Source organism: Balaenoptera musculus, chromosome 7 (genome assembly GCF_009873245.2).
Source record: "Balaenoptera musculus isolate JJ_BM4_2016_0621 chromosome 7, mBalMus1.pri.v3, whole genome shotgun sequence".
NCBI classification, from domain to species: Eukaryota; Metazoa; Chordata; class Mammalia; order Artiodactyla; family Balaenopteridae; genus Balaenoptera; species Balaenoptera musculus.
In genome coordinates this window covers 105,893,024-105,908,903 of record NC_045791.1, presented here as the reverse complement: position 1 = coordinate 105,908,903, position 15,880 = coordinate 105,893,024, and the positions used below count along the sequence as shown (strand labels likewise).

The 15,880-nt window shown below is 57.0% G+C and overlaps 1 protein-coding gene across 2 annotated transcripts; it reads right to left on the bottom strand.

The window, feature by feature from the left end:
* Positions 1 to 9,705: 9,705 nt before the first annotated feature.
* ALPI (alkaline phosphatase, intestinal) lies at positions 9,706 to 13,363 on the bottom strand. Of its 2 annotated transcripts, XM_036858150.1 has the most exons (11): positions 13,297 to 13,363; positions 13,101 to 13,217; positions 12,873 to 12,988; positions 12,505 to 12,679; positions 12,254 to 12,426; positions 11,863 to 11,997; positions 11,699 to 11,771; positions 11,458 to 11,592; positions 11,183 to 11,374; positions 10,843 to 10,959; positions 9,706 to 10,740 (listed from the first exon to the last, which is right to left on the bottom strand). In XM_036858150.1, exons 1-11 carry the CDS (start codon positions 13,361 to 13,363, stop codon positions 10,451 to 10,453), a joined length of 1,590 nt encoding a protein of 529 aa, XP_036714045.1. In that variant the 3' UTR covers positions 9,706 to 10,450. The 2 variants fall into 2 exon arrangements, with proteins under 2 accessions (XP_036714045.1, XP_036714043.1); XM_036858148.1 differs by having other exon boundaries at positions 13,101 to 13,309.
* Between the last annotated feature and the right edge of the window lie 2,517 nt (positions 13,364 to 15,880).

Here is a 15,880-nt window from a genome sequence, read left to right as displayed (position 1 = left end):
CCTTCGCTGTGTTCTCGCTGCTAAGTCAGGTCAATAAAGCTGCTCTACTGTTGCCTCTGCCTCCTCAGGGGCCCCCAGAGCAGGTGGGACTGGGTGAACTCCCGGGGGAGGCTCAGGCCCTTAACAGAATGAGACCCTAGAGAAGACCTTTTTGTTCCCTCCTGGTGGCCTCGGGTGGGCTGCCTCTGTCCCACCTCCCCAGCTCTTGACTTTCCCACCAAGCACCCACTCCGCCCTCCACCAAAGTCCTGCCGAGGCCCCTGCACGGTTCTGAGGGTGCCCCTGGACCAGCCTCACGGGGGCCAGAACACCAAGCCCAGTGACCTACACCCCAGCATGACGCTGGGACTTAACTTCTCCTGAATGTCCAGAGTGGTGCCCCCCTCACCCCTGCAGGACTTTCTGCAGTGTCCCCTAGCCAGTCATCAAGCCCAGGCTAGGCGTTGGCTCAGCTTCTTGGAGAAGGGGGACCGGTGATGTGTGGCCTCGAGGCGTCCCCTCCAGCCTGGAGCAGGAGCTCCTGGGAAGAGAGAAGGAGAGGAGTGGCGGGGGCAGAGTGCCGAGGGGGGCTCCAGGCGTGGCCCAGGGTGGGAGGGCAGGGGGAGGGAGGAGCCCCACAGGGGGATCCCAGGCATCTGCAGGGCTGAGGCTGCCGGCCCTACCTGCTCCGGTCTGTTTCTCTTACTTCAGGGGTGGCCTGGAGAAATCAGCCACTCCCTGAGCACTGCCCGGTACGTGTGGCCTGTCCCCATCTCCCACTGCAGGGGTCAACCTCTTGCCAGTCCAGCCCCTGTCTTCATGCTCAGATAACGTCTGTCTGCCTCTCAGCCTTGAGTGATGTTTAAAAAGTCCCTGTTATCTGAGCCTTGGATGCACCAACCTGAGGCAGTGGGGACAGAAAACGCACCTGCCACACTGATCGGGCCACAGCGGAGGGTGGGGCTCCGCAGAGAAGAGGCAGGAACGAAGAAGGACACCACGGGAGCCAGCGGGAGCGGGAGTGGCCGAGGTCCCCGGGGCGGGGGCTCTTCCTCGGGGAAGGACGGTAGAGGCTGCGCTAATCAGTCCAGGGCGCAGAGCCCTGCTCAGAGCTGCCTGTCGGGGGGACGTAGGGCCCTTGTGTTCAGGGCTCCCGAGAGGTGCTGTGTTTATGGATCTTCCTTGGTTTCCTCCTGAAGCCTCTTTCCCCCTGGGCTGGGCACATACACACCATGTCCTTCGGGCAGTGAGGGCAGAAAGACAGTCTAGCTCCCTGTCTCGACCTGCCACCCACCTTCTGGTCGGGGACTTTCTGCATGCGGTGCATCACCCCCTGCCTCTGGCCTGGGATCCTGGCTGGAATGGTGATCATCAGGCCCAGCGCTCTGGTCCCTGCCCCGGCTCCCTGCTTTGCCCAGCTCCACCCAAGACTGATGCCTCCTGTCTCCCTGCCAGCCTAGGGGAGGCCTTGGGGTTGGGGGACCTGTAGTGTGAGACTCCAGCAGGAAGTGCAGCGAAGCCCAGGTACCCCTGGGGCCAAGTTCCTCTCCCTTCCGTCTGTGCCCAGCTGAGGGGGCCACTGGGGTCGGGCATGTGGGGGAAGGTGGGCCCCTGGGATAGGACATGGGGTTCCTGGCCTCGAGGCTAGTCCCGAGCTGGAAGCTGGGAAGCCTGGGGGCCTCAGCTGCTGGCCCGGGGCCTGATGCCCAGTGTGTGTCCCAGCTGGGGACCACCCACCCTTCCGGCAGGGTTGTGGATGACAGGCCGTGAGGCCACCAGAGACCCCTCCGCCTGATGGATTCCTGCTGGGCTCATGGTGGTGATGTCACCGCTACCCGGGGCTGCAGGGCTCCTCACATCTTTGGGGAGGACCGAGGGAGACCAGCCGGTCAGAGGGAGCGCAAGCCAAGGGCATACCAAGGACAGAGTCCTGGCCCTTAGGGCCCACGACGTTCAGACAGCCCAGGAACCCAGAGCCACGGGGTGGCCCTGCAGGGCACGGTTGCAACATGTGTGTCACCCACTGGTTCCCAGAATGCTTTTCCAGACAGAACCTGAGAGCATCCTCACTGCAGCGAGGCTGGACAGAGGACAGAGGCAGCCGCTTTTACAGACAGGGAGCTCAGGGAGTCACGTGCCTGCCCAGGGTCACACTGCTCGTGTCCGCTGATGGGCGCGTCTTGGTTGCCGGGTCCTCTGGGGCTCTGGGTGTCCAGACTACACTCAGCATCCCCTCTCAGCAAGTTCTGTTAGGAAGCCGAGCACGTAGCACAGATGCTGGCCATTTCGTTGTCTACCAGGCCCTGCACTTGCAGCCGAGCTGAGGATCCGCTGACCGTGATGGTGCTGAGGTGAGGAGTTGACCCGGCTCGGCACAGCTGCCCGTGTGGACTCAGTTTCCCTTGTGTTGGCTGAGGGGTCATGAGTGCCGTGGTGAAGGCCCTTCCGGTTGTGCAGTGACTCCAGAAGCAGCCTCGGGGCAGGTCGTTGCAGGGCTGACTCCATCCATCCCCGGGGCTGGCTCACCGCGCAGCAGTCATCCTCTGAGCGGAGCTTATTGGGATGACAGAAAGCAATCTTCAACTAAGCATTTAACAGCGGGAAATAAAGGAGCTCGGGGATGGTTTACAACTGCACTTAAGCTTCCGCCTGTGTGCCCTCGTGCACGGGGCCTCGTGGTTCTGCCATCCACGGCTTTGAGCCCGAGCCTTGAGCCTGGGGGATCACTGCTGGGTGACCTTGGCAAGTGGTTCTCCCCCCTCACCCTCTCTGGACCCCAGGCGCATCAGTGGCGGACCCGGGGGTGTGTCTGAGGGGTGGGCCCGCCTGTGGTGGACGGGTGTGAGCCCCTCTCCCCCCAGGACTGCACAGCGGCCGCCTCCGCAGTGAGAGCCCCACACTGAGTCCTCAGTGCCATCAAGGTGTCACCGAGCAGCCCTGTCCCCCAAGCCTTTCTAACCAGTTCAGTGGAGCCCAGATTCAAGTTCCTGCCACCCGCATGGTTGCTTCTATGCTGACCCAGGTGCCCAGCGCCCTGGGGAGCCCAGCTTGTGAGGAGCCCTAGAAGCAATATTTTTAAATGACTTGAGTCCTCACTCCTGATATGCTGGGAATTCCAGGGTCCTCCGTGAGCAAATACCTCTGGGGGTGGGTTCTCAGGGGGCTTGGGCTCCTCCTCCTTCCCCCTTGGGTGGGCTGGCCCGTACCCCCCATGCTGGGCAGCACCCTGACTCCTTCCCTCCCCAGGGAGCAGGTGGAGTCAGAGACAGCACTGCAGGTCTGCTTCCTGGGGGGCCCCTTTCACTGCCTCCTTCTCTCCCCTTCAGGGCACCTCACCCCTCCCCTAAACTGGCTTGAGGAACCCCCTTTCCCTGGACTTAGTAAAAAGAGCAATTTCCCGCTCCCCCTGCCAGCTCCAGGCCTGTCCAGAGGCTGAGCGCTGTGCCCCCGAGGCTGCCCTCCGGGCCACCCTGCAGCAGACAGGACAGGACAGGGCAGCGGGCGGAGCCTGAGAGTCAAGCTTCCTCCCCTGTCTCCACAGCCCGTGTAGGAGCTTGGACTCGAATCTGGATGGCACATCACTGAGTGGGACCTTGGCAGTCATGCCTCCCCTCTCCACCCCACGTCCCAGGAGAGACTGCAGAGGAGGGGTCATTTTTTATGGATGTGAATTCTGCCACCTCCCACCCCTTAGAGTCCATTTTTGTTTCAATGGCGTTTCCCCTTCCTGCTTCCCTTGCGAGGGGACACAGACACCTGTCACCACCCCAGCCTGCAGGGGTCCCAGGGGACCTCTGGAGAAACTGAGACACTTTCCGCTTTGGAGCCAGGTATCTGTCACTGCGCAGCAGGTGACCACGTGAGACAGCCCTTGGGAACATTTTCCAGAAAAATGCAGGCCTCCGGCACGTTATTTATAATTCCTTCATAGGATTGTTGAAGGCTTCAGAACAATATGAAACTCAGCCCATCCTCCCCAAAGAAGTCCTTGCTCTATAGCCTCCCTTTTCCTGGAGGAGATCCCAAATTTGGACGGTAGGTTGCTGAGCGGGACCTCAACGGCGTGTACTTCACCCTGAGGCTGAGCAGGAGAGCTGACCCCTGCAGCAGCCACAGGGCCACCGTCCTGGCCTCACAAACCGCCAGGCGCTGGGATCCTACGTCCCGAGTCCCCCTTGCCTTTGGGGAAAGCTGGTTGCACCCTGGCCTGGCCTTTCCTTCAGAGCCCTCATGTGAGCTGGCCTCCAGCCTTGGTGTCCTGGTGGGATCCCTGCCCCGTGAGGTCAAAGGGGACCCCAGGCTCCCGACCCTGCAGACAGTTTTCCCCCCAGGCCCGACACTAGCCTTTGTCCCCAGTGCTGTTCACGGGACATGCCTTACGGCTCATTTGGGGGCTCCTTGTTGGCCCGGGTGGGGTTCTCAGCCCTCACTTGTTTACAGCCCACCTTTGAGCTGCCGTCCCACAGGTTCCACTGGCCATGGTCCCTCCCACCGGTATGGGGGTGTCCCTCATTTTGCCCCGTGTCTCTGGCTGAGTTCGCCCTCTGCCTTGTGGTCTGCTGTCCTAAACAAGGGCCCGCCCCATCCAGGCCTGCGGGTGCCACCTCCTCCTCCCTGCCCTGCCTGCTTTACCGCACAGGGTGGGAGGCGCCCCCTGCAGGGCATGCACCGTTCATCCCTCAGCTCCAGCCCTTTGAGGGCCCCCGCCAGCGAGGCTGCTGTCCAGCATGAGCTCATCGGGACAGAGGGGAAAAAGGCGGCACCTGCTCCCGCGACCTCAACTGCGCCCGGACCTGGGAGCCTCTGGCAGCGGCTCAGGCTGATTCACTGGGCTCAGGCAGCTCAGATTCCCCCAACTGCTGTCACATGGTGCTGTGAAGGTGCATCTCTCCTTGTCTGCTTTGCATAAATGATAATAAAAAACCCTCTTACCTTTCTGCGAGACCAAAGCATCGTGGGCACTGCTGACAGAGGTCTGCGTGGAGAGGTCTGCAGGCAGCTAGTTCCCTCTCACCTGAGGAGCCCAGGCCAGGCTGGGAGAGGAGGGGGTGCCCTGCTGGCTGATAATGAGGAACTTGCAAGTCTGGTGAGCAAAGAAAGGGCCAGAACAGGGCACGGGACCTGGACACCCCCACATTGAGGGAGGACGGCGGCCTCACCATCTGGGACAGCGGGGCGGCTGTTTCCTCCCTGAGGGGCAGCTCCAGAGACACACAACTGGTCCCCAGGCACAGAGCCAAGCACGTCGGTGCAGGCTTGGCATCCCTGGCGGCAGGGTCAGATCAGGGGACCCTGGGCTGTGGCTTGGTGTGTGTGTCCGGAGCGAAGAGCCCTAAAGCTCTGTTCAGCTGGAGCAAGCAGGCCCTGGGGCCACCTTAGATCAGAAGGTGCAATTTAAAACACCTCACAGCTTCCTGCAGGTCTCTTGGCCCCTCCCCCCCCCACTGGAGGCGGGACTGGGGGAGCATCCCCGAAGGGGCAAGAGCCGGTCATGCAGATGCTGAGCAGGTGGGGAGACCTGTTTCTGGAAGCAGGGGGTGGGTAACAGCCTCAGATGGTAATGTCAGCCCCAAGGTCAGGAGGAGGGCACATCTGGCATCCCATGGGAGGCCTCCGGAGCGGCCTCAAGGCAGCGCGCCTGTTTTTACCCATCATGAAGCATCCTGTGTAGCCACCAGAGCCATGCTGCAGGGGGTCACAGGGGCTCCAGGAGCTGGGGGTGGGTGGGGCTGCAGGTCTGGCTGGGACTGAACCTAGGGCGCCCCCCAGGGCCCAGTCTGAGCTCTGCAGGGAGTGATGCACCTGTGGTCACAGGGAGTCGTTTGGCCTAAGAGTCCTGTCCGGGGCTCAGGCATGCCTGACCTCCCGTCGGAGTCTCAGGGGGTTGGGTGACGGGATGCTGGGCCTTCCAGAGGGCCTAGTGTGAGCTGGGGTCTCCCAGGCTTTTTCTCATTGGCAGCTGTGCCACATCCTTGGGCAGTTGGCACGGTTCCTATTTAATGTCTAGCTCTGTGCTGCTGTCTTCATCCTGATGGAATAAAATTTATGTTTTGGGGCAGGAGAAGGCACTTTAAGCATAACACACCCCCTGCCCATATTGGGCCCTCCCTAACGTGCAGCGTGCACCTGCATTATACATGAAGCCGGCCTTCTCAAAGGTGCGAACGCCTGCTCTATCATGAAGATCGGTGTTGTTTTTTATCTTTTCTGACACCGGCAATGTAACTCCGTACAAGATTACATTTCTTTCCCAATCCTGTAAGGGGTCATGGTGACCTGTTGCTCACTTTGTATGTGCTTGTCTGGACTATGTATCTTAGGTCAACTTTGTGTAAAACCCCAGTGTGTGAGTTTAACGTACGATCCTTTATCTCAAAAATGTGTATGAACAGTCCTCTGAGGTTTCTGAAAGACCCTCTCCCGGGTTATAATCCTCAGTTGGCTCAAAAAAAATTCTCTATTTCTTCTTTAGATCACTATTGATGAATTTTTCATCAACAACGGTTCCGACCGGGCACCCACCCTCCAGCATGGTTCTCAGGTGTCCTGGGGAAGAGAATGTGGGCCCTGCAGGCAGGGGGGCTGACACAGCGTCCCCTCCTCATTTGCTCACTTCCTGTGGATTGCGACCTAGTAGAACTGAGAGTGTCTAGTTAGGTAGATTTATAGATTATATGATCTAGTTTTTAACAAACGAACCCTCCCAATCAAGTGGCTTACCAAAAAATCCCGTAAAGAAACTACAAATAACACCCATAATCCACACCAGGTGAGCAACCACAGAAGTGGCAGCTGTGACACTTCCTCCCTCCTGACACATGCTCCGCATCACCCATGGTACAGACCTGACAAGAAGTCAGCCCCAAATATAAAACATTAAACAAAACCAAACTGTTTGAAGCACGCTCACATCCGTCATCGCTGGAGAATCTTGCTCTGGGCGCCTTGAGGTCTTCGTCAATAACAGCAGGAAACTCCCCTGGTGAGCAACTAAGTTTTCAGAACATGAAGACAAACCCCCCAGTTTTTTCCCAGTGATGTTTAAAGTGACGTGATTTTTGATATTTCCCTAAGCAATGATGAATATTTGGAAGGCTCTTTTAAAGTTTCTTGCATGATAGCATAAGACAAAAACACTTACCACCAGGCAAACATTTATTCTTTCTGCTGCAGTAACAATGGCAGAAACGATGAACAGAAAATGATCTGTCGACAAACTGAAAGGCATTTCTTTGCCGGCAAATACCTTTGGAAGATGTAGAGAAAACACTGCTCTAGACTGAAACAAAAAATGTTAGAGCAAATTACCCAGTGTGGGAGGTTTGCTATACAGTTAGTTGGCTGAAAGTACAGATGTTTCTACACGTCACAGCTTAAGGTATTTGCTGGATTCCATTCCGATAATCAAATACACAAACCACTTTTTTTTTCTGTGTGAGCCACTAAAGGAAAGATATGGCAGGGAAGATATATTTCCAACATTTCATACTTTGTTTAATAAAAACAATGTCATGTGCAGAAAACAACGTAAGTGCACCCATTGATGGAACAGCTACTCCGAACGGATTTGATTTTAAAGGATATTAGATGATAAAAGCTGCAGTGGCAGCAGAACCTGTAAAACTCACTCACTGGCCCATCCATGGTCAACCATGGCAGGGAAGAACTAGAAACCTTGAGGGCACATAAAATGCTGTAGGAGCCATCAGTGGTGTTAACTTTCAAAAACCAAGATTGTCCGAGTAGAGGAGAAGCTTTATGATAGATACTTGGTGATGAGATTGGGTGTGACCATGAAAACATTCCAGATCAACCCCACAGAATGAGCCATGTTTATGGCAAGGTATTGAAGAGAGCGGTCATCAGTCCTCCTGCCCTCTTTCTTCCTAACTTCCTTTCCTTCTTAAAGACCAATGTGCTGATATTTTTCCAGGTGACAAGCATATTGACCAAAATAATCAATAAACAATCCATAATAGGAATTGTAAAGAGTTTTATTTGAGCCAAACTGAGGACTATACCCTGGAAGACAGCCTCCGGATTACTCTGAGAAACTGTTCCAGAGAAGCATGGATTTCAGCACAGTTTTATATCTTGTCAGAACAAAGAACATCAAACAAGTCAGGGATACATTCCTTCAAGGTTTCAAAACAACTAGATCAGCGCATACACAGAGAGTCAGTATGGCCTTGGCACCTGGGAAGGGAGTCTTATCATGGAAGGAGGACCAACACTGGCATCTCAAGAAGGGGGGAATTTAATTTTTATTTTTAACTTGGACATTCTTTATGCCTGGTCAATGTGTCCTTTTCTTAATAATTAAAGTAGATGTACAATGTATGTTCGATAGGCCACAGGCAGGCTGTTCTAGTAAGCATAAAATTCAAGTTAACTCATGTATAAGCCAGAATGACTTCCCCATACCTCCATATGTGAAAATTTCTTTTATCAACAGCTATCAGTCTTAAGCACCCAATAAAAAGCTCGAAAAAAATAAACACACTTTCTCTGCACCTGCCCCTTCAAGATAAATATGTTAGAACTGATGCTTGAGAATGTTTCCATGGACACATGACTTTGTGTCCAACACTAATTGACTGATAAAACCCCTCATACCTGCACATTTTTTAAGAACTTGGAAGCAGAAACTGTTTGTAATTTAGGTTTAATTTACATACCATAAAATTCACCCTTTTAAAGTGTACAATACAGTGGTTTTTTCGAATACCCAAAGTTGTGCAACCATAATCACTAATTCCAGAATAATCTGTTTTTAAACCTGTAGTTTGAAAATGTAGAGTCTCCTTGGGTTTTGAACCCATCTATGAAACATAAACAACCTTCTGCCATTCAGCTCCATAGCTTTGTGACAGCCACTAAAACCCAGAGTTGAAGTAAACTGCCCTGAGAGCCTGGCCTTCAAATCGATGTTTTACAGTGTTAAGTCAAAATTTTAGTAAATAGAGGAGCATACTGTCATATTAACATTTCTAGTGAGAGCAAAATGCTTTCTTGCAACTTTGTGAATGTACAAAGAAATTTGTAATTTTATAAAATTTATCAGAAAATATGGCTGTCTTCACCTTTATAAAATTCTTTGAAATGTTCCCTTTGGGGTGGGTTAGATACTCAGTCAGCGTAGTTATACTGGAGTGGGTGCTCAGGAGTGTTTTCAGGCGGAGGTCAGAAATGTTAGGAGTCTGCGCTTCTCTCTGGTTTCCCAGCTCCCACCTCTGCCTCACAACCCGCAACGACAACAAAAGAAACAGAAGAGACTCTTCTCCCCTCAGTAGCCAGCAGGATATTTTCTTTTTTTTCTTTTTTTATACCCAGCAGGATATTTTCTAAGAGTCAGGTCCTGTTATGCCCCTGCTCAAAGCCTTCCAATCACATCCCACACTCTGGATAAAGTTCAGACTCCTCCCCCTCTGCACCTCGCCCCCATCCTTCCTGGTCCCTCAGCTTCTACCTTCTTTACCTGCCCCACTCCCTCCAACTGTGATCCTGCTACTGGCCTCACCCACGCCTGCCGCCGCTGCCTGAGGGCCCCTGCACCGCTGTCCTTCTGCATCGCTCCAGCGCTCACTTCCTTTGGTCCTTGTTCAGCTGTCAGCTCCTCAGGCAGCCCTTCCCTGACTCCTGATGTGAATCACCCCGCACCCCTCACGCAGACACACACTCTGCCCCCACTTGATAAGGACTTTTCTGCCTAGAACATACCACTCCTGGCATCACACTGTATAACAGTTTATTTGACAATTGCTTTGTCCCTCCTGGAACCCACAGCTCCCCCGCTGCTCCTTGGCTCTCCCAGCCTGGAATGGGCGCTGGGGGGCCCACCAGCACGGTAGCTGAGTGACGTGGGACAAGCCTCCTTTCTGGGTCGCCGTCTCCTCTCTAATGGTACCGCTGGGTTCCCAGGAGGGGCAGCTGAGGAGTTTGTGTCGAGGGCCCCCTGGCTGTCCTGGTCCCAGCAGCCTCCTTGGCCAGCAAGGTGCCTACAGGGTGGGTTCCAGGAGGACAGGAAGCCACGCCTCCGCAGGGGCCCCTAAGTCCTCGGGTCTCCAGGAAAGGCGAGGCGTGGGTTCTAGGCGGGCCTAGGGGCAGCTCTGGGAGAGTGCCTGCTGGTCCGCAGGCAGGGCTATGGGTGCTGAGCGGAGACTGCGTGGTCCAAGCCCCCGCCTTTCCTGGGGTCCCGGGCTGCACAGCACAGAATCTTAGGCCACCGAGGTTGGGGGCAGGGAGGAGGACTATGGGTGTCACAGGAAAATCAGGGCCTCAGCCTCCAGGGTGGTCCGGGCCCATGAAGGGCGGGGGGCCGAGACTCCTTATCGCTGGGAGGTGAAGGTCTGGCGGAGGGCCGGGTGGGGGACGCGGGGGTGGGGACTCCGAGGTGGCAGCTCGGGTGGGGCCTGGGCTAGGGGCTCTTGGCGCGGGAGCAGGAGACCCCGAGGCCCGGGGCGGGTGCGGGTCATCGCGGGCCGGGCGCCAGCAGCAGCGGCAGCAGCGCCCCGACCAGCAGCGCCAGCGAGGGCGGGCAGGCGGCCCGGTGCGCGGCGTCGCAGGGGGGCTGCAGGTGGCAGTCGGTGGCGTAGGGCTCCAGGCAGGCGGCGAAGGCCATGACGTGCGCCACGAAGCTCTGCTCCTGCACGCCGTGCACCAGGTGCGCCTGCGGGCCGCGCGCGAACACCGCCACGTCCTCGCCGCCGTGGGTCTCGCTCCCCAGGGGCACGGCCGCCTGCTGCCGGTACGCGGGGTCACCTGACCGGAGGGCGGGAGTTCAGGGCGGGCGGGGGTCGGGCTCCCCCTCCCGTGAGTTCCCGGCCGGGGTCCCGCCCCCAACGCAGCCCCCTCTGCACTCACTGCTTTCGCTGTCGTTGACGTCGGGCCTTGAGGCTCCGCCAAGCGCGTACCCCGGGCCATTGCCATAGAGGATGGAGGTGTAAGACTTGCCGTCAGTGGCCTTGCCAAAACCCAGCCCTGCAGGGAGGAGGGGACCCGGTGACCACACTGACCCCAGCCTTCCGTGCGCCTCCTGTGTGCTGAGCCCGGGCACTTCTTGCCTGTTCACTGGCTTACTCCTCACCAGAGCCGTGCAGGGCAGTTGCTGTTACTGCCCCACTTGGCAGATGAGGAAACTGGCTCAGAGCAATTTCTGCCGTGTAACTTCGGAAGAAGCGCCTGCGCCTCTCCCTGGGCTTACCGAAAACGGAGCTTCCACGCAGCGTGTAGCCGCCAAAAGAGAAGACATGGGAGTGGTCGGCGGTGACGAGGATCAGCGTGTCCGCTTCCCTAGTGAGCTGGCTGGCCGCGGCAATGGCATTGTCGAACATGACCGCCTCGGTCAGCGCTCTATAAGCTACGCCTTCATGGTGACCGTGGTCAATGCGGCCTCCTGCACGAAGGTCACGTATAAGACGCCACATCTGCCCCGACTGCCCCCTTCCTTCCTCTGCTCATCAAGGGGCTGCCACTCACCCTCCACGAAGAGGTAGAAGCCACGGGGGTTCCTGCTCAGCACACGCAGGGCTGCCTCTGTCATCTCCTGCAGGGATGGGTCCTTGGTGTGGTCTCGCTGGGCCTCATACTTCATGTCTGCTGGCTCAAAGAGGCCTGTGGGAAAGGGGACCAGTAGTGACCGGCAAGTTAGGGAGCAAGGAGAACCAATGGCACCCATCCCATCCCGGGGGGAGGACAGTGGGGTGGGTGGGGTCATTACCCATGAGATGTGTTACACTGGGGTCCTTAGATGCCTGAATGAGCGCCGTGCGGTTCCACACGTACTGGGTGCCCTGGGAGGGGCAGGACAAGGCCTCAGCCCATAGCCCGACACCCTGCAGCCCCTGCCCTGCTGCACCCGCTGCACCCACGAGCCCCCGTCACCTGGTACTTGGCCTGCCACTCCTGCACCAGGTTCTTCCTGTCCTTCCGGGTTCCGTTCTGACTGGCATCGCCTGGGTACTCAGGGTCTGGGGTCCCCTCAGGAAACATGTACTTTCGGCCTCCACCCAGGATCACCTGGGGCCAGGGATTAGGGCAGGTGGGTTCAGAGCCGGGCTGGCCCTTTGCTCCGTCCTCAGACAGCCCCTAGCGTCCCAGCCAGGTCCGTGGAAATGGCTTGTCCCCCCCCCTGTAACTTCTACAGTGCGCCCCACGCCCCAGAGCCATGGAGACCCTGCCAGGCCCCAGGGCCGTGGGTGGCCTGGGATTGCGGGTGGGTGTGGGACCCACCCCCCGCCCCGCCCCGCCCCGCCCCTTGCCCCTCACGTCTCACGTCAATGTCCATGTTGTAGATGAGCTGCGTGGCGATGTCCTGGCAGCCCTCCTTCTTCGCCTGGGCGGGCATGTCCGTGTCCGAATACCAGTTACGGTTCACCGTGTGTGCATAGGTGCCAGCTGGGGAGGCATGCTGCACCCGCGTAGTGGTCACCACTCCCACGGACTTCCCTGGGGGTGGCAGAGGTCAGGATGGGCCACTGAGGTCTCTGAGCCTGTCCCTACCGGCAAAGCTGGCCCCAAGCCTACCTGCTTTCTTGGCCCGGTTCATCACAGACATGACCTCATTGCCACGTACCGTGCTGCACTCGTTGTAGCGGGCAGCTGCACTTACACCAATGGTCTTCATGTTGGCCTTGACCCCGCACAGGTAGGCGGTGGCCGTGCCTGCGCTGTCTGGCACCTGTCTGTCCACGTTGTATGTCTGGGGGCAGAGATGCTTTCAGCTCTGCTTGTGGGTGTACACCCAGATCCTGACCCAGGCCCTGGGGCCCATGCTCACTGCACCCGGGCCCTACCTCAGCCCCAGTCCTCCTGGGACCTTCCCTCCTGCCATGCTCCCTAGCCCCACACCCACCCCTCTGGTGTAGAGCACCCTGAGGCCACTCAGCCCTTACCTTGGACAGAGCCAGGTACGGGAATCGGTCCATGGCCAGGGGCGTCTCAGCTCCCAGTTTGCCATTCATCTGCCCCTTTAGGATCCGAGTGGCTGTCACCGTGGGCACCCCCATCCCTGTAGGTACACCCTGTGTCAGGCCTGAGTCCCCAGGGCCACCCTGTGTCTGCCGGCAGCCCAGGGTTTCAGAGCTGCAGGGCGGCGGGACGGACAGGCCTAGCACACTCACCGTCCCCCAGGAAGAGAATGAGATTCTTGGCAGCCGTCTGGATGGGTTGCAGCTTCTTAGCAACATCCAGGGCCTGGGCTGCCTGGCGGTTCCAGAAGGCTGGGTCTTTCTCTTCAACTGGCCAAGGGGAGAGTGGACTCAGGTCAGCCTTGGGGAGCCCCCGGTGTCGGGGGGCGGCTGGGAGGCGCCTCATTACCTGGGGTGAAGCCGAGGGACAGCCGTAGCTGCAGGCCTAGCAGCAGCAGCACCCAGGCCCCCTGCATGCCTGTGCGATGGCGGAGCGCGGCAAAGCGGGGACCCTGGGGACGTGGCTCTCGGGCAAGGCTGGGACACCAGGGTATCAGCTGCAGTACAGGCTGTCAGGGCTTAAATCAGGGGAGGACTTTGTCCCTGCTGTAAAAGGCTCTGTGTCCCTCCCAGTGCCCGAGGGGGCCACACCCTGCCCCTGCCCCTGCTCCTGACCTATGACTTTAAGCCATGTTGCCAGAGGGAAGTGGCGGGGTGTGGCTGAGTGCACAGGGGTCCTGAAGGAAGCAGGTCCTTCGCTCACAGGATGGTCCCCAGCTGGCTCTTCAGGGTGGGGTGGGGATTAGGGGGCAGAGGCCCTTTGCCTGAGGAACATCTGCAAGGTCCTGATGGGGGCCACTCCCATCTCTCTGTCACCAAGTCCTGTGGGAGAACCATCTCTCCTTCATTCACCTCATGTGTTCAGGAGTTTCTGAAAGTCAGCATGGCCTGGTTTGGCTCTGGGTGCTGAGGGAGATGCGGTTGGAAGCACACAGCCAAGGCCAGGGGCTGGGGTTTGCCTTCCTGATGCCCTGAGGCACAGAGACACGTGGGGTGGTCTGGCTGCCCTGCCATCCACTCAGCGTCTCACCAGTCTTGGCCTGGGCAGGTGGGGCGGGCACGGGGCTGGTGGTGGGAGAGGAGGGGCCCTGGAGCCTGGGCCTAAGGCTCTCCTGCTGTGGAAAAGGGTGGGGCTGGGTGACAGCAGAGTGGGGGCCTTGTGTGTGTCTCCAATTACTGAGGGCTGGGCTGGGCCAGCGTTATCGTGTGTGTGTGTGTGTGTGTGTGTGTGTGTGTGTGTGTGTGTGTGGAAGGTGCCTGTAAAGGGCTGGCAGGGGTGGGACCAGTGCCCTGTACCTGAAGTTGACCTCTGCTCCCTTGGACAGGTATGGAAGCCAGGGGTGGGTCTGTTCTCCCCACAGGCAAGGCACATTCACAGGTGTAGCTTCTGATAAGGAGCTAAGAGGTTTCAGTTGCCCCAGGTTGGGTTCAAAACATGCCTGCAATCCAGCAATCCCACTTCTGGGTATGTATCCCAGAGAACTGAAAGCAGGATCTAGAAAAGGTATTGGTCACCCACGTTTGTAGCAGCAGTATTCACAATCGCCAGGAGGTGCAAGCAACTCAAGCGTCCACCAGCAGATGAATGGATGAAGAAAGCATGATATAGCTATACAATGGAATATTATTCGGCCTTAAAAAGGAAGGGAAGTCTGACACCTGCTACAACATGGATGAACCTTGAGGACATGATGCTCAGTGAAATAAGCCAGTCCCCAAAAGACAAACACTGTGTGATTCTACTTCACTAGGTATCTCAAGTTGTCAAATGCATAGAAATAGAAAGTTGGATGGTGGCTGCCAGGAGCTGGGAGGATGGGGACTGGGGACTTGTGTAATGGATACAGACTTTCAGGTTTGCAAGATGACAAAGTTCTGGAGACCTGTGGCCAACAATGTGAATAGATGAACACTACTGACCTGGACACTTAGAAGTGGTCAAGATGGGAACTTTTATGTCGTGTCTTTTACCACAATTAAGAAATTTTTTTCAAAGAAAACAACGTGTACCTCCCAGCCCCACCCACTCCAGCGGACCACGGTAGCCCCTCCCCACGCGGCCACCTCACCCCCCGAGTCAAAGTGCCCTGGCCCCCAGCATCCCCCTGCCCAGCACCACTCCCCAGTGTGCCCTCCCCTCAGGCAGAGCTTCTGGGCTCCTCCTCCTTTTTTTTTTTTTTTAATTTATTTATTTGATTTACTTATTTTTGGCTGCGTTGGGTCTTCGTTGCTGCGCGCGGGCTTTCTCTAGTTGCGGCGAGTGGGGGCTACTCTTTGTTGCGGTGCGCGGGCTTCTCATCGCGGAGCACAGGCTCTAGGTGAGCAGGCTTCAGTAGTTGTGGCACGTGGGCTCGGTAGCTGTGGCGCACGGGTTTAGCTGCTCCATGGCATGTGGGATCTTCCCGGACCAGGGCTCGAACCCGTGTCCCCTGTGTTGGCAGGCGGATTCTTAACCACTGCGCCACCAGGGAAGCCCTCTCCTCCTCCCTTGACCTGCTCTTCCACCCGCTCACCACGCTGACCCAGGTGAAACTCTAGCTCTCAGAGGACATGCCAGGTTAGGGGGCATCCTTCCTAGCCTCTGCGAGTTGCCCCCATAGCTGCCTCTGTCCCCTGCATAGTCTTGTGCTCGGAAAATTCTTGGCTACAGGTCAGGAGAGACTAACTCCTGGGCAGGCCCTTAATTAATGAATCAGTTCCTTTGACCAGGCTGTAGGTTAAAGTTTTGTTACTCCAAGATTAATCTTTAGTCCAGTGAATTCCCAGTCCCCTTTTTTAATTTGAATTTTTGACATAACTGTAGATTCACTTGTGGTTGTAAGAAATAATAGAGATCCCTTGTATGCTTCGTCCAATCTTCTCCAATGTTATAATGCACAGATTTTCACATTTCTATTCAGATTCCCCCATTTTACACGTGCACATTTGTGATT

Coding starts and splice junctions, on each gene's coding strand:
- ALPI (XM_036858148.1), bottom strand. CDS start 13,293: ATGAGGCGCCTCCCAGCCGCCCCCCGACACCGGGGGCTCCCCAAGGCT. Junction 11,593..11,698: donor CAGTGTAACACATCTCATGG/GTAATGACCCCA, acceptor CCTTTCCCACAG/GCCTCTTTGAGCCAGCAGAC. Junction 10,741..10,842: donor CGTCAACGACAGCGAAAGCA/GTGAGTGCAGAG, acceptor CCCTCCGGTCAG/GTGACCCCGCGTACCGGCAG.